The sequence below is a fragment of the Lepus europaeus genome, chromosome 1, assembly GCF_033115175.1.
Source record: "Lepus europaeus isolate LE1 chromosome 1, mLepTim1.pri, whole genome shotgun sequence".
NCBI lineage: Eukaryota > Metazoa > Chordata > Mammalia > Lagomorpha > Leporidae > Lepus > Lepus europaeus.
In genome coordinates, this window is record NC_084827.1 from 120,931,012 (window position 1) to 120,951,986 (window position 20,975).

Genomic DNA, 20,975 nt, shown 5'->3' on the forward strand with positions numbered 1-20,975 from the left:
CACACCAAACATGTTTTTTAGATGCATAAAGCATGTTCCAACCCTCTGATGGTGTCAATTAATTCTCATGAGAAATCATTTCAAACTCTCTCTTGTGAGAGAGATTTGCTATTGCATTTTAGTCTTATTTAAACCTCCTTTCAAGAACTGTGCCTAATAGACTTTCAAAGCATCTCTGGGCAGCTCTAACTTACATAACCTCATTTTTTAAAACTGTTCATTACTTTCTCTACCTCTTAACATGCTCTCAATCCAACGGGCGCCCTCCCTTGGGTGACCTTGCTGCCTGCTTTGGTAATACAGTGGTGCCTACCTTTGAGACTTCTCATTTCCAAGTGGAGTGTGCAGAATATAAAGGGGGTGGGGGAAATGCTTCTTTGTTGATTGGCAATGGAATCAGAATCAGCCAGTGAAAATAGCCTATGATCATATCTATCCAGGATATTATCTGGAGCACATGTGGGAGAAATAAAAGGAAATAATGGAAAATGACAAAAAATAAATGGCTTCATTTCAACTTCTAGTAGAGAAAAGAAAAGCAAAAAAATCCATGTATACTTTTTACAGCAACACATTGTTTAAAATAGAAATGAAGCACATCACAAATTATCTTAAATTCTTTTTGAATTCTCCAACAAGGAGTGTAATATAGTTTCATTTAAACAGCACACCCCACAATCTTGTTAAACAGAGAAAAAACTTGCTAAGCAGGTTAGAGAATAATTTACTGTGGAACACTTCACTTTACCACTCAGTGTAACTGAACACCATTTGCAAATTCTGAATGGAAGCACAACTTTTTAAAGCAAAAGAAGCTGAAGTCAGCCTGATCCTCACCTCCTTCTCATCTTCAGGAAGGAAAAATATGTTAAAAAACATAAATTTAAAAATGTTTTGTTTGTCAGTGAAAGTAAAACAGGATGAAATGCAAATATTATCTACCTCGTAGTTGTATATTTATGAAGTCATTATTTTATAATGGCTCCTAAGTCTTAGTCTTATAGTGTTTCTATTTTTCTTATAGACATCAAGCTTAAACTTACAGATATTTATAGATGCCTGAAATGCCACCAGGCAACGTAACTTACAGATTGTCCTTTATCCAAGCACACATTCTCCTGAATCCCCAAATTTATTAAGTGTGTGGCATCTGAAATTTTACTCAATAACCCATACATATGCACCAGATAATCACCATCTATGTGTTTATGGGCCCCTAAAGTGAAGATGGGACAGTAGGAAAATATGAACATTCCCTAATGTCCTCTTGTGCCACGCTAAGACAGGCAGAGACAATTCCTGGTTCTGTAAGTACAAGGCAAGTGATCCTGAAGACATTCTTAAAATCTCTCACATTCCACTTTCCCATCCACAGAGTACAGAAAATAATTACCCATAGGGTTGTCATGAGGATAAAATGAGATCATGGATGCACAGCACCTATCACAAGAGTAGGAAATTAATAAATGTTCCCATTATTTTCTCATTTAAGAATAAAAACAAATATTGAGAGATAGTGCATACTATTGTGATGACTATAAATTGCAGCAAATTCTTCAGCAAGGACAACTTGAAACTATGTGTGTGGAAGGGAATAGGCTTAACATGCCATCAAAGAGCAGACACTTGTCCTAGCAAGAACTTATACTCCAGGGGCAGGTATTTGTGTGTAGCAGTTAAGACGTCAGTTGGAATGACTACATCCCCATTGGAGTACCTGGGTTAGAGTCTCAACTCATCCATTTCTGATTCCAGCTTCCTGCTAAAACACACCTTGGGAGAATGCAGGAGATGGCTCTGCCATTCACATGGGAAACCTGGATTGATTCCTGAACTCCTTGGTTCAGCCTGGCCACGCCTTGGCTGTGGACCAGCATAAGGAAGATTCTCTCCCCTGACCTTCTTTTTCTTTGCCTCTCAAAATAATAAGCAAATAATGTTTTAAATGAGGTGGGACTTTACTAAAGTTAGAAATGGATTTCATTGAAATTAGTAGCTTGTTAATCAGCACAATGGATTTTAGACATCAATTCTGATTACTGGAATTGGTGATATTCAAGATTCATATATTAGGGTAATACAATAGAGACAATCCCCCATTTATTAATAAGGTATAAAAAATGTAAGACGTTCCAAACATGTGTTCTTATAGATAGATACTTAGGCTGTCCAATCTTGCCACTGGGTCAAAGAATTCCAATTGCCTGATATGCATCTCCAGAACAGCAAAATCCTACTTCAGAAATACTACAGGGGTGGTTAAGTCACCTAAGACAAAGACACCTTGTAGTTTATTAACCTACCAAACAAAATTTTTGAACTATTTGACTCAACTTGTCAATAATTATTTGTTTAAATAAATGCCTTTGTGAATCAGATAAGGTTGTCCACGTTCAATACTCTTATTCAATATGTAGTGGAATTTTTAGCCAAAGCAGTGTGGAGAGAAAGAAATGAAAGGCATACAAATAGGAATGCAGAAGTCAAACTATCCCTGTTCACAGTTGACATAATTTGATACATAAAAGAACCAAAATACCCACCAAGAGACTACTAGCATTGGTACATAAATTCAGCAAAGTTGCAGAAGACAAACTCAACACACAAAAATCATTAACATTTTTAATACACCAACAATAATCTTGCTGAGAAAGAACTTGTAGGTGCAATCCCATTCACAAAAGCCACAAGAACTTTACAGCCTTAGGATAAATTTAACCAAGGACATCAAAGACCTCTACAATGAAAATTATAAAACATTAATGAAAGAAAGAATAAAGACACACGTGGAAAAACAGAAAGCTGTATAATGTTTCTGCGTTGGAAGAAGTAATATTTTCAAAATGTCCATAATAATCAAGGAATTTACAAATTCAATACAATTCCCATCAAAATGCCAATGACATTCTGCATAGAATTAGAGAAAACAAAAAAACTCAAATGCAAACACAAAGATCCTGAACATAAGAACAGACATACAGACAACATACAGACATGTCACAGGGCTATTGTAACCAAAACAGCATGGTGCTGACATCAACATAGACACACAGATCAATAAAACTAAATAAAAAACCCAAAAATAAATCCACAGATCTATAACAAACTTATCTTGGATAAAGGTGCAAAAAAACATTTTTCTGGAGAAAGGACAGTCTCTTCAACAAAGGGTGCTGAGAAAAAGGCCCTGTCCTTTTACAAAGGTTCAAGATGAATCATATATCTAAATGTAAGATCTGATACTATGAAACTATGAAAACTATGATACTATGATACTATGAAACTACCATAGAAAAACATAAAGGAGGGGCTGGCACTGTGGCACAGTGGGTTAAGTCACCTCCTGCAATGCCTGCATCGCATATGGGTGCTGGTTCACGTCCTGGCTGCTCCATTTCCAATCCAGCTCCTTACTTATGGCCTGGGAAATCAGCAGAGGATGGCCCAAGTGCTTGCATCCCTGCACCCACGTGGAAGACTCAGGTGAAGCTCCTGGCTCCTGGTTTCTGCTGGGCCCAGCACTGGCCATGGCCATTTGGGGAGTAGGCCAAAAAAATCAAAGAGCACTTTCTCTCTCTCTCTTTCTCTCTCTCTGTAACTCTGACTTGCAAAATAAATAAAATAAGCCTTTAAAAAGTATACACTCTTCTTCCCTCATATTTTTATCTTTGTTTTGAATTCCACCTTATGCAGTATTAATACGACCACTCTTGCTTTCTTTGTGTTTGTATTTCCCTGCTGTGTATTTAATTCTCAAATTTTTCAAATCATTTTGTTTGGCTTCATCTCTTACACAGAGTACATAGTTACGTTTACTATGTGACCCATTCTAAAAATCATTTTATTTTAACTTTTATTAAAATAAATGAAATAAGTATCTTTATGTATGATGTGATTTGATTTGAGATCTGCTTTATTAAAACTAAACACCAAGATTATAGGAAAGTAACCAATTCCCAACTGATTCAACATTTTGGCAGCTGTTATGTTGCATCTATGAACTATTACAAATCATCTTGGAGTTGTATATTATCAGATTGGCTTAGATCATTTTGCATAATTCTAGCCTTTTTTTAGTTAAGAAATACATCAACTTAGACCAATGGCTGATGAATTCTTTGTGGAATGTATGGCTACACAGAATAAATGAAAGGAATGGAAATAAAGTGAAATTAGAAATTAATAGAATGTAATTTTTAAAATTATAACATTGAAGCTGGGAAAACTACAGTGAGTGGATATAATGCCATTAGCATTAAAAATTAATATAATTTTCAGAAAAAATAATGGGTGAGATTCATCAAGAGCCTTAAAAATAAATGCTTGGGGCCAGTGCTGTGGTGTAGCAGGTAAAGCTGGCGCCTGCAGTGCCAACATCCCACATGGGCACCAGGCTGCTCCACTTCTGATGCAGCTCTCTGCTATGGCCTGGGAAAGCAGTAGAAGATGGCCCAAGTCCTTGGGCCCCTGCACCCACGTGGCAGAGAAAGAAGAAGCTCTTGGCTCCTGGCTTCAGAGTGTCACAGCTCCAGCTGTTGCAGCCATCTGGGGAGTGAAGTGGCTGATGGAAGACCTCTCTCTCTCTCTCTCTCTGCCTCTGCCTCTCTCTAACTCTGCCTTTCCAATAAATAAATAAATCTTTTTAAAAAAAAGAATTTAACAAATAAATAAATGCTCCACCAAAAAGTACATGAAAAATGCTTGACATCATTAGCCATGAAACAAATCAAAACCACAATGGAACACCACTTCAGACCCACCAGGATGGCTATAATAAAAAAGAAGATAATAATTGGAATTGAAAAAGATAATTAGAACCCTCACACATTGCTGGTGTGCAACCCTTTTAGAAACAGTGTAATAATTCCTGAACATTAGAGTGAGCATGTGACCCAGCAATTCTACTCCTAGGTCTGTATTCAATAGACATGAAAACATGTTCACACAAAAGTTTCTACATGTATGTATTCATAACAGTCAACAAATGGAAACCACCTAAATGTTCATCAAGTGGGGAACGGATAAACAATATGCGGTATATTCATGCAGTGGAATACTACTTGGCTATAAAAGGAAATATTGGTTGCAACAGGTATAAACCTTGAAAACACTATGCTAAGTGAAAGAAGCCAGCTAACAAAGATCATAGGTTGTATAATCCTATTTATATGAACTTTCCAAAAAAGGCAAATCCACACAGGCAGAAAGTGAATTGGCAGTTGCCTAGAACTAGGACAGCTGGGAGGAAAGAGAGTGATGGCTGATGGGTAATGAGGTTTCATTTTGGGTGATGAAAACATCGTAATTTATTTGGTGCGGTGATGGTTACACATCTCTGCTAACATACTACAAATCACTGAACTACGAATTGTGTGATATATGAATTGTACTTCAAAAAAACTGTTTAAAAGTTAACATTCAGCCGGCTCCGCAGCTCACTAGGCTAATCCTCCGCCTTGCGGTGCCGGCACACCGGGTTCTAGTCCCGGTCGGGGCACCGATCCTGTCCCAGTTGCCCCTCTTCCAGGCCAGCTCTCTGCTGTGGCCAGGGAGTGCAGTGGAGGATGGCCCAAGTGCTTGGGCCCTGCACCCCATGGGAGACCAGGAGAAGCACCTGGCTCCTGCCATCGGATCAGCGCGGTGCGCCGGCCGCAGCGCGCAAGCCACGGTGGCCATTGGAGGGTGAACCAACGGCAAAGGAAGACCTTTTTCTCTGTCTCTCTCTCTCACTGTCCACTCTGCCTGTCAAAAAATTAAAAAAAAAAAAAGTTAACATTCAAATTCTTTGATCTAGTAATCCTTTTTTTTTTATTTTGTAAAAATTTATTTATTTTACTTTAAAGTCAGAGTTACACAGAGAGAGAAGGAGAGACAGAGAGACACAGAGAGATAGATGTCTTCCAATCCCTGGTTCACGCCCCAATAGCCGCAATGGCCAGAGCTACGCCAATCTGAAGCCAGGAGCCACTTCCAGGTCTCCCACGCGGGTGCAGGGGCCCAAGGACTTGGGCCATTCTCCACTGCTTTCCCAGGCCACAGCAGAGAGCAGGATCAGAAGTGGAGCAGCCGGGTCTCGAACCGGCGCCCATATGGGATGCGGGCACTGCAGGCGGTGGTTTTACCCATTATGCCACAGCACCCGCCCCCGATCCAGTAATCCTAAACATTAGTTTGTATCATGTGAAACTGTGAATACTGGATCATTTTTTGCCTACAAAAAATATGTTTATTGGTTTAACTAAATAACCATCCTAAGATGTGGCCCAAGATTTATTTATAAAGATGTTCATCGATTTTTTTTAGTGATTTCATAGTAGCATGATTTTGGAAACAACCTAATTGCTAAGAAATAAAATAATTAAATAAACTATTATATAATAACATGGTAGAATATATTGTACATATATGTAATGGTTACATCTTTTAAGAAGTGTTTAAAATAAAATACTGCATATGCTACATGATACAAATTTTGGAAAATACTTTTATTTTTACTGAAAAATTTAAAAATTAAAATTAAAAAATGTAAAGAAATAGCTCAAGAATATTAACAGTTTTATCTCTGAAAGCTAGGATGATTGGTGCTATTAATTTTCCCCTTTTTTGTACTTTTCAAATTTCTACAATAAATTCTTGTTACTCTTATAATTAGGAGAAAAATCTTATCCTACAAAATCCAAGAAAGACAGAGATACTCAATTCTGGCATATTCAAATATATGTGAAATTCTACTAAATTCCACTTTTATTAAAAAAAATTTGATTTAAGCTTTCAAAATTCAATTCAAGTATTTCCCCATTCTAAAAAGAAAAGAAGCAACCTTGCTATTTATTCAGATGATAACATTGAATTAGTTTTTCAAGGAAGACAATTATCTGTCTTAATTGGAAAACCCCAGTAATAGAATTCACAGCACCTTATTCTAGTTCAACAATTCTCCCTGCCAACAGTGCTTATTTATATCTAAAATGTAGCTGCAGATTATTCTCTCTGTGTAGTCAGAAATAGAGTTTGTAAAGTAGTTCTTTTGCCCATTTTCATTTTTACAAGTGGCTTGACTTAAGACTATTTCAAGTTCTGCCTTGGATGTATCAGTCCCTTAATATTAGAATGTGCTGAAATCTTCAGCTCCTGACATTTTCTTCTCAGATGTGCCAGAGGCCTGTCTGTATCCCTGTGTAATGTCCACAGCCTGGCTATGTCAGGTCTGCTCTTAACATCACCAACCTAGGGATAGGAATTGATGTTGAGATTACAATGCGATACTATAAGAAGATGCAATACAGACACTTGAGGTGAACATACTAATGAGACAACAGCTCCTTGTAGTTCAAATTTAGTGCAAAAGGCAGCCTAAAGTATGCACAGCTTATATGAACATCTAGAGAAAAGGGAGAAAAACAGAGATTCAGTAGATCAGCCACCACTTACCATAGTTATTTGAGGGAGAACTTTGGCTTAAATCTTGCTCCCTAGTGAAAAATTCTTTTTATTCTGAGCCCCTTTGATATTTACATAGACTTAATTAAGCACCCTCGTTAAGTAAATCTACAGAAAAAGACTCACTGAATTATCAAATTATATCTAATCAATACTTGAAATTGTGTTGTCTACTTTCATGTTTATTTAGTTTATTGTCTGTCTTTACCATTCGAATGTAAACTCCAAGAGGGCAGGGTTTATTTTTTTTTAATTATTTGAAAGGCAGAAAGAAACAGACACATACAGTTTATCAGTTTAACCTCAGCCCTTGGAACCATGCTTCAAATATGGTAGTGTCTAATAATTAGAAACTTCATAAATAGTGAATGAATGAATGGTTCTTCCATGCAACTGAACACTATATTAATATCAAAAATTATGTGTGTCTCAACTGTTACTCGAAATCTTCCATATTGAACATCATAACGGTTATACCTTACAACCCATTATGCTAATTTATTTTATGTTCTTAATAACTACAAATTACCTTACTAGATTCTAAAAAGCATATGAAAAGAGAAGGAAAGTTGTTGCATCCAAGCACTTACTGCTTCCTTGGTAACACTTAGAAACAAAAAGATAAAGCTAAGGAAGCAGTAAGTTACAAATGTCAGTAATATTAGCCACCAGAGGACAACAGAATTTTTGCAAGAGGTCTGTTAATTAACATGCATACAAGCATCATCTGTATCTGGAAAAGTATATATCCTACGATTATAGTCCTTCATTCTGTTAAATTGTTTTTTTTATTTTTTAAAATTGCTGAATATTTGATCATTATATCTTTTCTCAATGAATGATTACTCAAAATCCAACTGACATCTGAGAAAAATTTCACACTACAAAATGTTAGGAATTACTTATAAGGACAAACAATAGTCACTTTTGGAATACTGCCAAACTAGTTCTGAGGTGACAGAATTTGACCTTATGAGTCGTGAAGGAAAGGTGACTAGGAGAATGCCATGCAACTAGATAAGAATATAAGTGAAGGTATGCGAATGGGAATCCCAAAACAAAAATCAAGAACAGTGTGCTGTACATTGTGATTTAATGCTATAACTAGTACTCAAACAGTATTTTTCACTTTGTGTTTCTGTGTGGGTGCAAACTGTTGAAAGCTTTACTTAATATATGCTAAATTGATCTTCTTTATATAAAGATAATTGAAAATGAATCCTGATGTGAATGGAAGGGGAAAGGGAGCGGGAGAGGAGAGGGTTGCGGGTGGGAGGGAAGTTATGGGGGGGGAGCCATTGTAATCCATAAGCTGTACTTTGGAAATTTATATTCATTAAATAAAAGTTTTTTAAAAAAGAAACCAAAAGGAAATAAAAAAAAAAAAAAAGAACAGGGTAGACACTTGGGAGTTAACCCCTACACTGGACCATGGCAGGCAGATTTGCCTTTTTTACCCCAAAGTGAGACTCTGCCTAAGGCAGATAAGAGAATCGAGCCAGGAGTCCACAGCATTATTCTTCCTACAGGAAAAAAAAAAATACTGACGTTGAACCTGACTGCATTGGTAACAAGTTTTCTCACAAATCTTGGTGGTTTCTGAACCTCTGAGTCAGATATAGTCCAGAGAACACATGGAACATGAACAAATTCATCTCTGCCATTCTTGGAGTGTCACAGAATAATAGCTATTAAAAGGCAAATTGTGCAGTAACAAGTTCATTTAAATAAGATAAAATATTTCAAATAATGAGTTATGGGATTAAAATGTTTCCAGGACTGAAATTTTTATTGCTCAAGTTTAAGTTGAAATCATGAGACTTTTGTCAAGGACTTAGACATCCTTTTATAAATACTGATTCATAATTATAATTTTGTTGTAACAAGTTTGAAAATCTAACAGTTGAAATACAGGCATAAGAGGAAAAATACATGAGTTGAGAACACAAAGGACATTTTTTAATTAATGCATTTCTCTTATAGTATTTGACTATCTTAAAGATAATAAAGTATTAATAGAAAACACATAAACTGGCTGACAGGGTTGTTGTAACACCATTATCCACATATATACAAGATTTTGTATAAATAATATTATTTAACAATTTTTAAAATTTTTTTTGACAGGCAGAGTTAGACAGTGAGAGAGAGAGAAAGAGAGAGAGAAAGGTCTTCCTTCCGTTGGTTCACTCCCCAAATGGCTGCTACGGCCAGTGCACTGCACCGATCTGAAGCCAGGAGCCAGGTGCTTCCTCCTGGCCTCCCATGCGGGTGCAGGGCCCAAGCACTTGGGCCACCCTCCACTGCCTTCCTGGGCCACAGCAGAGAGCTGGACTGGAAGAGGAGCATGTGGGACAGAATCTGGCTACCTTTTGGGCCGGCGCCATGGCTCACTAGGCTAATCCTCTGTCTGTGGTTGGCACCCTGGGTTCTAGTCCTAGATGGGGTGCCAGATTCTGTCCCGGTTGCCATAGTGGCCACTTAGGGGGTGAACCAACAGAAAAAAAAAAGACCTTTCTTTCTGTCTTTCTCTCTCTGTCTAACTCTGCCTGTCAAAAACAAAACAAAACAAAACAAATCTACCTTTTGTAGAAACTATTCCTAATTGGACAGAAGAAGTCTGATTTTGCTCCCATTAAACTGCTTTTTCCCAAACTAACTGGTTTTGGGGGGCTGCCTATTATCGTAGAACTATGGCTTGCAGTCATGTCTGAAGGTATCCAAATTCTTTAAAAAGTCAATCTTATGCCAGTAAACATCATATACAAGTGACACACATGCGCGTCACTGTCAGTTTTCTGGGGCCACTGATTTGTCAATCCTGTCCGTGTGATGTATTCAACACACCCCTCCATTACAGTGAACTTTAATAAATTTTGCATCTTCAACATCTCATGGATCCTAAACATCAGCTTCTATATAGTCAGAAATACTTTAGAAATGTATGGCCAAAACTTCTGAAGTCCTCTCCATTACCTGGTTGTTGCTGACAACAAAACCCCAGTCTCTGCAGAGACTAGTTAGCATCCCCCACACACTATCCTCAATATCAGTTAGTGAGGGACGGTCACCAGTAACAAGCTCCTGGAACACAGCCAGTCCCCTGACAGCCTAGCTCAGCTGGCGACATCCCAGCTCTACAGGGTGTCTGAACATGTCAGCATGAAGGAGAGCAGCAGGGCAGCCCGACACTAAATTCTGAGCTGGAAAGAGGTACCCAGAGGATAAAGAAACAGAAGAACTTCAAGTTACATTGGCTTATATGTCAGCTGTTGGGAAGTAACCACAAAGAGACACATCACACTTTACGAGACACCAACAACAAGAAGAGGTGCCGTGGGGGCTGTGATATAGGCAACCTGGGAGAGTGGATAAGAACCGTGCTCATTTCCATTTCCCACATTTCATGTTGGTATACTCATATATCTTAATAGATCAAAAATATTTGCTCCAATTCAGGTCTCATTATTTTGTTCTGCAAAATAATACCTCCCTTTACTCATTCAGGAATAATAAAGTGATGAGTTAATTGGATGCAAGGAGTCTAGACATTTCTCCTAAATCAGCTAGCTTATACATATCACTGAAAAACAGCAACATGTGCTTGAAGCCCATCAAGTGAACCAGAAAATTCCAATCACCTCTTCCACATCGTCTGCCTTTTTGTGTAGTTTCAACATGAATTACCCAGATAGTAATTTGTCAGTATGTAACTTAAATCATTAGTATGTGCATATGGGATATGATATTTCAAACACTCTCACCAGTTAAGATAAAATTCTTTCTGATTACCCAAGAAGTTTGGTGAGCATGATGCTTTTGAAGTCATTACAATGAGAGTTGTCAGGCAGAAGCTACATGGCCATCATTTAGGTAAAGATTCCTGCATTAGGAAAGGGCAAGGATGGTGAGGAATGGACCAAAATGATCTTTCCAGGCTCTGCCAATAATGATTACAAGGCATATCATGGCCAGTGAATCTCAGGTATTGTGCTTATCAAAACCACAAAATGATCCTATGTGCAACTAAGTTAGATACAGAAATACCACTGAAATGAATACATCCTATTTAATTTTCATTTATCTAAGGAATATAATTTACTGGATTTAGTGCTGCAGGATTTTTAAAATTCTACTACACATAACTGAGCTTACAGTCTCCAGAAGTTGACATTTCAAGATATCAGGACACACAAATCATAGTATGAAAATAGGTGACAAATCCACCACTATCCACATAAATAATGACATGGCTCTCATATGTATAAAGTAAAATAATAAATAGGGTTCAGATTACTTTAGTTTGGCTTTGAATATATGGTGACAACACATAAGGCTCACTTATGGGTGGTAAGTGGTACCCTAAACATTTTACATTTATTCTCTATTTTATTCCTATTTTACAACAACCCTATGACGGAGGTTCTAGACAACAGAGGGATTCAACATCTTGCTCAAGGTCACTCAGCTAATAAACAGCAGAGCAAAGACATGAACCTGTTTTGGAGGCTTTCTAACTCCAGAGCATCTTATTCATGACACAGCTTCCTTTTGCTCCTTGATCCCTTACTCGTAGGCAACACTAAAATTACTTCTCTTCCTAGAGTTTTTACTGGAAAATGTGAGAGGAGGTTGGTTTTCTGAAGTTTCCCGGCAGACTAAGAAAAACTAAGTTTTAGTATGTGAACTGAACAAATTTGTCCGGGTTCTAAGAAAATAGATGTGTGCATGTTACTACCATAGAAAATGGGTTCAATACATTCCCGAAGCTCTTTGATAACATGGAATGAGAGCTATAAAACTTTTTGTCCACTTTGATTCAATAATTTCAGTCTTTGGAATAAACCCTAAGGGAACAACACAAAAAGAAAAAGGAATTTGTTCAGAATGTTCATTCATTCGATCTACCAATAGGGTCTATTTGTAGTAGTGAAAAAACTGGAAATAACCCAAATTCCCAGTAACAGTACAATGCCTAAGTAAATTTAATAGAAAAAGAGAAAAAGAAAGCTTTACAATTCCAAAAAGTGGCAAATGCATGATATAGTCACATGTGGACATATATGTAAGAAGTAACTTTATATTAAAAAGGAAAACACAAATTAGTATAAGGATACTATCATACAACTAAGGAAATACCATACACATTAATAATAACATGAGAGAACTATGAATTTATAAAGTAGTATATCCCCCTTTTTCATTGTTGAAACTCCACCACCAGAAGAGAACCTGGTATAGAGCTTGTGTATGATAAATAGAGGCTACTTACTTGAATCTTGCTATAATGAGGAAGTTGGCCATCATTACTTGCATTTAGTAGACTCAAAGGAGAGTGGATAAGTTTGATGGTGAAACAGAGAAGATTTAAGTCTGCTTTGATTGGAAGTTGTTGGCATGCAGAAGCTAAATGCAGACTAACTAGAAGCAGGACATTTTAGGTAATTATTAATTTGGGGAGAAAACTTGTTCTTTTTTTCTGGCTCACTCTGAGTTGAGAGTATATGGTGGTAGAGGGAAATGCAGGAGCAAAAAACTAGGGAAGCTGCAATCATTGACCTAATCATGACTGTTCTGGGCTGATAGCTTCAGATATTGTGATTTGGCTTTCTAGACTGACCATGGAAGAGAACATGGGTTGAGTTCTATCGTCATGTATGGTCTGTTGATTATTCATTTGTATATCTGATCTCTCACTATAGGAATCCATTTATCATAAACCAATCTGTCAGAAACAGGTGGGAGAGATGCACACGGAGAGATATGCAGTAAGGTGTACAGAGCTTCAGTCCCCCCCCCCCCTACACACACACACACTGCTGGGCACACCACCCTCCTGGCAGCTACACATATTTAGTAACTCAAAATATCCACTTAATAAAAGTTAACAGCCCCAAATTACACAGAGGTAGTGTTTTTTAACTGAGCCTGGCTGTATCCCACATGTATTAATGTGCTGTCAGTAAAAGTCAATATTTCATGAGGATTTCCTGTGTGAGGATTCTTCCAAGTTCTTTCCCTGTATTCTCTCATTTAATCTTCCAAGAGCCTATGAGACGAACATTATTTTTATCATCCCTCTTCTAAGAGGAAGGAATTGGGACACAAAGAATCTAAGTAACTTGCCCAAGACTACACAAGCCACGGAGGACATGGAATTTCAACCCAAATAGACTCTGTAGTGTTATGCTGTGTTGCTTTCTCTTATTTAGGAGAAGAATGTAGATTATGATACTTCGAATTCATCACTTAAAGAGTGTTTTCTAGCTTTTCTTCTTTGATTGATTCATTGATAGATAGATAGATAGATAAATAGATAGATAGAGTTAGACAGAGAGAGAGACAGAAAGGTCTTCCCTCCATTGGTTCACCCCGCAAACGGCCACCACGGCCAGAGCTACGCCGATCCGAAGTCAGGAGCCAGGTTCCTCCTCCTGGCCTCCCATGCGGGTGCAGGAGCCCAAGCACCTGGGCTATCCTCCACTGCCTTCCTGGGCCACAGCAGAGAGCTGGCCTGGAAGAGGAGCAACCGGGACTAGAACCCAGTGCCCACATGGGATGCTGGCACCGCAGGTGGAGGATTAATCGTGAGCCACAGCACCGGCCCCTACCTTTTATGTAGAATCCTTGCAGCAAAAGACATTAACCAGATCTAGAAGCTGTCAAGACAAAATACTCTCTGGACAGTATCATCTACATGAAAGCAATCTTCTTGCCATGACTAATAGTCTTCTTTTAAGAAGTGAGACTATAGTAGGAGTTTACAGTCATGTGAGGGAATTATAGAGGCTAAAAGATAAAGTGCTACCCGGAGGGCTGGGCATTTAGCCTTGCAGTTAAGATGCCCACATACTATAGTGGAGTGTCTGTATTCAATTCCTGACTCCAGTTCCTGACTTCGCCTTTTTGCTATTGCACCCCTGGGGAGGCAGCCTTGATGGCCTAAGTAACTGGATTGCTGCCACCTTTGTGGGAGACCTGGATTGAGTTTCTTGCTCCCACCTGCAGCCCAACCTGACTCTGGCTATTGCAGGCATATAGAAAGTGATATAGCACATGAGAACTAACTCTCTCTCTCTCTCTCTCTCTCTCTCTCTCTTTCTCTCTCCCCCCCCCCCCACAACCCCTGGCTCTTCATTTAAATAAAAAAATAATAAAATTATATTACTGTGGGCATGTGAGATAATTGCAAAAGAGAAATCCAATATTTTGAATAACGAATTGTTTAAATGAGGTTGAATCTAAGAAATAAATTGCCTGGGAATAAATGACAAGTTGAAGACATTTTAAAATTCTTGGGAGAATGTTAGTTTAAACAGAAAAATATATGCTTTGCATTTGCCTAGTTTCTTATATTTTAAAAAATGTGTTTTATTTATGACCTTATTTAATTCTAATACCATAGAATGGCAGATAATACAGCTGACAGATAAGGAAAGTGAGAGAGATTAAGACACTCACCCAAGCAACTGCTTGTCATTAGCTGAGCTGGGATTCAGTCCCAGACTCTCATTTTCAATAGATCTAAACATTGACACTGTTCAAGAGAGGTATAAAGCTCTGTGTAAATCTTACACTGAAATCATTCAGAGCTTAAGAAGTCCTATTTCCTAAGTATAAATCCACTGAGAAAAGTCCAGAAAACAAACTTAACATGAATGAAATCAAAGATGAGACTCTCTTTAAATGAAGAAGGCAGGGTAAAGGCAGGGCTACCACCTGTGCATTAACTAAACTGTGTGGGGGATGTCATGGGTATGTAATTGTTATGCCTGGAAAGACACAAAGTCCAAATCCTTCTATCTAAACTCCTATAAAAGACACATTATCTCAGGACTCTATCATCTAAGATACAAAATGAAGAAAATAAAATCTTTGCTTTATCTGTACATTCCATGGAAACCTTTCTTTCCACATTTACATACACTTCTAAGCATCCTCTACTTCATTTCTGGTCTGGCTGATGGAAGCCTGTTCTGGATTCAAAGATCGAATATTACCCTTTTCTGTTCCTCCAAGCCTCTGAGAAGAACTCTCTCTTTTCTAGGCTCTCTGGGTGTGTCTTGGGACATCTTGCTCTCTACCTGTGTAGCCCCTGCATGGCATGACACATTTTAGGTTTATCTTAGTGCCTTCCAGGTCCCCAACCAAAGTCTTCCACATACTACGTGGTTTATCAAATTGGTAAATCATTTGAGACCCAATCTCACTATTAAGAGTTCATAAACTTTACCAGAACTTACGTCATTCCAATTGCACCAGAGAAACATCCTCAATGAAAGATTCTCTTCATTCAGAAATCATCTTGTGTCCTTACAGTCATAATTTGTATTAGATTTCTAAACCTGTAGATTTGTATTATCTTAATGCATCAAAAATCAGCTCTGGCAAATAGCAAACCCACATCCACAAGGTTAAATTATATATTCTTTAATTGATTAGAATAAAGAAGTCATCAAACTTAACCAAAATGTGCTTTTACTACAGAATTTTTAATACTTAACCAGATCCTACTCAGTATGAAAGTAAGAGTTTCAAAGCCAACACATCAGTTCTTAGAAGAGTCTCTTAGTGCAAGATGGTGAGTGAAGGACTGGTGAAAGAACTGAAATTTCAGGGCAGAAAATACATCCTTCTACCAAGGTCAACTGCTGCTCAGGGACAAAACATAATGTGCTTTTTATTAGCAATTTGCAGTAACAATTAAACAACATTTATTTTATTGAGGTTTTTATATAAGAACTGAGAAAACAATTCTTCATTGTGGTTATAAAAATACAAGAGAAAGTGCTGAGTTTCTGAAACACAGTAATCTTCCTCTAGTCTCTGTCTTCCCTGGGGCCACGTGTGGTAGTATTGTGATCTTCAATTAAAAACTTTACTTAGAGGGGGCATAAAGACCAGAGAATAACAAGAATATTACTGAGGCTTATGAAAAAGGGGGAGGGTAAAAAAGTAAAGATGAAGTAATTATTTTCAATTATATCCCATTCTATGAAACATTTTAAAAATCCAATTACATTTTTTGTAACATGAGGAAAAGCCCTTTGATCCATGAATGGGCTTAACCAACAGCTACATAATTCCTGTCTTTTCAGGAAGAATAGCAGTGAATGATCAAAAAGGAAAGTACAAAATATGAAAGGTGTGAAGCCTTACTTTTTCATCATCTTCAGTAAATGGAGCACCTTCAGGAATCTTATTTATTGCCTGGGCCACGCCAATAATTTCACCATCACTGCTTCGTATGGGCATGCACAGTAATGATTTTGTCTTGTATCCAGTTAGCTTATCAATTTCATCATTGAATCGCCGATCCTATAATTATGAGAGAGAAAATATTAATTGTGTGTGCACTGTTGTCAAGGAGAAGAAGAAAAGTAAAAAACACGGCACTTCTGTAAGTGGTATCACTGGGAATTTTCCCCCGTGGATACTTCATCACGGTAACAGACATTATTTCATGTTTGACTCACCAAAGGAGCATAAATGATAACATATCACACCCACCATTGTTAACCATGGTAAATGAAGAAAGAAACTTTAAACCCAACTACAATACATCAAAATTGAGGAAGGGCAAATATTTTTTAGAGCAACCCACAGTATGTTATTTATTAACTTATTTCACAAAGACAACTATATATCAAATATCATATAAGAAAAAAACATAAAATGTTACTCTTTTTCTGGTCAAATTGATCCTGTGAAAAAAAAAATTTATGAGTTCATAGTGATACTTCCAAATACTCCAAAAAAGGTGTGGATGGAGTAGATGAAAGACTTCTGTATAGAATGCCAGCTAAAAATGTTGACAGAATAAGAAAATTATATAATATCTTTTTCAAGACTATCAATATAATAATGGTTACAAGCCAGGTTCATCAATGAATGCTAATCCCACTAGGTGAAATGTTGTTATTAAATATGATGTTCACATAATCTCAAAGTGCCACCCCAAATATTCTTTATTCACAAAGGTAAAATGTGTCTTTATAAAGAAGAAGAGATTCAGCAATGTGTTGTACAATGAGAATTAATGGTAAAACTAATCTTTGAAGAATATTTTATACTTTATGTCTGTGTGGGTGCAAACTGTTGAAATCTTTACTCAGTATAGAGTTGATCTTCTGTATATAAAGAGAATTAAAAATGAATCTTACTGAAGAATGGGATGGGAGAGGGAGTTGGAGATAGGATGGTTTGCAGGTGAGAGGGTGGTTACGGGGGGAATAACCACTATAATCCAAAAGTTGTACTTTTGAAATTTATATTTATTAAAGTTTTCTATTAAAATAAATAAATAAAGAAGAGATTCAGGGGCAAATGTCCCAGGCAGCAGTTGGTTAGACTCTTTAAAAATATCAACATCATGAGAGACAAGATATTAAAAATAAAAATAAAATAAAGCTATGCAAATTTCACTAGTTTAAAGAAGACTTAAGAGACCCGAAATTCTAAAACATATAATCTTTACTGGAAATTCACTGGATTTGTTTTTGGGAGGAAAATTGAAGAAAGTTGAGCATGGACTTAATGTAAGATCATGTCACTATATTCACGTAAGTTTCTTACTTGTGATAGTGGAATTGTAATGATGTGGAAGAATGCTCTTACTTTTAGGATATATATAAGCCACAGTATTTTAGGGTAAAATGTCATGAAATCTTCAACTTACTTTCAAATAATAATAATAATAATAATAATAATAATAATAATATAGGGAAAGGAAGGGAAAATTGGCCTCAGAAAGGGTAATAGGGACTAGGAATGTTCCCAGAAAGATGATAAACTGGATCCAGGCATACCATTTCAAGCTTAGGTGACTGAGGCTTTTCCCTATGTCCTCCACAGACCCCATTATAGTATGCTTAGAAACCAAAACAGAGTATTACTGCCTACTGCCATCTGAAGCTGTGGATTGGATCTAAGGGCATAGGGATACTGTCTGTGGACTAGATGGCAAACTCAAGACTAAGCAAACACTGCAACAGGCTACCTGCTGTCCCATGTATGTCTCCAATATCAAAAGGACAAGGCGTCCTTAGATGGTATTCTAATAAGGCTTGATTATGATCTGGGGCCCCCAAAGTTCTTTGTAAGGGAATAGCCCAAAAAGAGCAAGGGAAATTGAAACCAAACAAAACCAAGTCTCATGCTCATAATGAATATGCAACCAAGCTTTCAGAAAAAAAGTAATTTACGTTAATTTGAGAAGATAACAGAGGAACCACTATATGTCGGGCTGGGGGCAAGAAGACATAGCAGTAGAAAAAAAAGCATCATTCCTGCCTTCATGGAATTCGCAGTCTAGTAGATGAGGTAGATGACATTAGTGTGTCATTATGTATTATGGTAAGTGATGCAGAGGGAAAGAACAAGGTACATAAGGGAGGCTGAATAGCAGGGACCTATTTTTATAGGGATCAAAGAAGTGCTATCTGAAAACAGAATGAGTAGACTGAGACTTGAATCATCAATAAGAATTTTCCAGGAAGATGAGCAGTGCAAATGAAGGACATGGAGTGGAAAAAGCTAAGAAAGTTCCAAAGACTACGAGGTCAGTGTGTTAGCCTGCAGGGAGCAAAAGGGAAAATGAAAGAGTGAGACAGGGACCAAATGCTGCCAAGTCTTGTAGACATGGAAAGGAGTTATATTTAATCTTCAAAGCAACAAAAAACTATAAAAGATAATGATGCAGGAGAATGGTACAATTCACTTTCTAGCTCTCAGTATTCTCTGAAATTATCTTACTATGTTACTTGTCCCTGCAAGTAGAAATGTTTTTCTAGTGCTTGGACCCTGCACCCCATGGGAGACCAGGAGAAGCACCTGGCTCCTGCCTTCAGATCAACACGGTGCACGGCCAACAACGCGCTGGCCGGGGTGGCCATTGGAAGGTGAACCAACAGCAAAGGAAGACCTTTCTCTCTGTCTCTCTCTCTCACTGTCCACTCTGCCTGTCAAAAAAAAAAAAAAAAAGAAAAGACATGTTTCTCTACCAGAAAGCAGAAATATTGCCTCTCTTAATTTAGTGCTTCATCCAGGCACACTGTAAGTGCTCAATAATATTTTTGAATCATTTTTTTGCAAAATATAGAAAAGCCATTAAGGCACCACATTTCATCTTTGGCATAAGTTTAGAGAAAGTTTTTACAGCATATACAGAAGACAGATACACAAATGTTTACATCAGCATCAATATTGAAAATAAAAAAAATGGAAACTATTTGAACGTTGACTAATAGAACAACAATTAAAAAAAAAAACTACAGGATTTCAAGATGGCTGAAAAGGGAAAGGACAAGTATGATTTCTCCTTAGGAGAGGAGAAATAAGCAGATAAAATGGGAGGAAGTGCATTCCTAGAGAAGAGTTGCAGAGAAATCTGCAGTGGAAATTCTACAGAAGAAAGAGGGATGCTGTGAACCAGCACGGAAGGTGCAGACATGTAGTAATGAGTGCAGACACAGCACACAATCCCCATAGCCAAGAGACAGAGCATACACCAGTTTGGGAGATGAAGATGAGAGCAGACTGAGCAGCCATGCCGATGGTAATACTGCCGAATGAAGAGGCTCGCACACCACAATGTTTTTGAGTCTGGCCTGAAGGCCTAACGGGGGCAGGGTACCTACTTAACCCACGGAAAAAAGGAAACGTTTCTTTCTCCCCATGACCCCACAAAGGTGCCTGGAAACTGGTGGGGAGAAGGTGCCATTTTAACACCAGTAGCAGCTGCAGCACCTCTTGTGCCTGCTTGTAATCCAGGGATTTTATCAGAGGGAAAAATCTGTGTTCCCCACTGACTTTTAATCTGGCTGGGAGGATTGACAGGAGGCTGGACATCCAGATAGGATTGTGAGGTGCCTGCAATCAATCTCTCAACACATCAATGGCTCTGGGGCTCAAACTGCCAAGCAGAGGATCCAAAGGGAGCTGGTTCTGGAAATGTCTCTGTTGTCTCCATGGAAGGGACAAGCTAGCAAGGCAGAACAGATGCTCTGCATCCCGTGATTATGGGAACCTTGCATGCTGAGACTGTGGGAACTCTATGACTATACTATATGGCACAGGGTGCAGCTGGATCTCTGGGCAATCACTGTTTGTGGTGCCAGAGGCTCAGAGCTCCCTGATTGCCTGGGGTGGGTCCCTGTAGCAGGATCTGTGCTCACACTGCCAAATATCTTCCAGTGAAAGTACAAAGGAAAGCCAAAGAAAACAATAGGAATACTTATAGAAAAATGACAGGGCTAAGTCTTTACTTATCAATAATAATGTAATTATATACTTGAATGTAAATGGTCTAAATTCTCCAATTAAAAGATACAAACTGGCTGAATGGATTAAAAATAAGACCCGTCTACCTTTCTCTGAAGGGAGGAGAGAACTTCCACTTTGACTATGACCCTGTCAGAATAAGATCGAAGTTGGTGAACCCTAAAGGCTTCCATAGCCTTGGCAACTCATGACTAGAGCCTAGGGAGATTACTGACGCCATAAACGAGAGTGTCAAATTGTTAACTCAACAACAG

General features: G+C 37.9%; 1 protein-coding gene across 1 annotated transcript in view; it reads right to left on the reverse strand.

The window, feature by feature from the left end:
• The window catches only part of PDE11A (phosphodiesterase 11A), a 448,382-nt gene that overhangs the window by 372,055 nt on the left and 55,352 nt on the right, over positions 1-20,975 (reverse strand). The window contains exon 2 of the mRNA XM_062196428.1: positions 16,600-16,758. Within this exon, the coding sequence (XP_062052412.1) occupies positions 16,600-16,758 (159 nt within the window). The remainder of the gene's footprint in view (positions 1-16,599; positions 16,759-20,975) is intronic.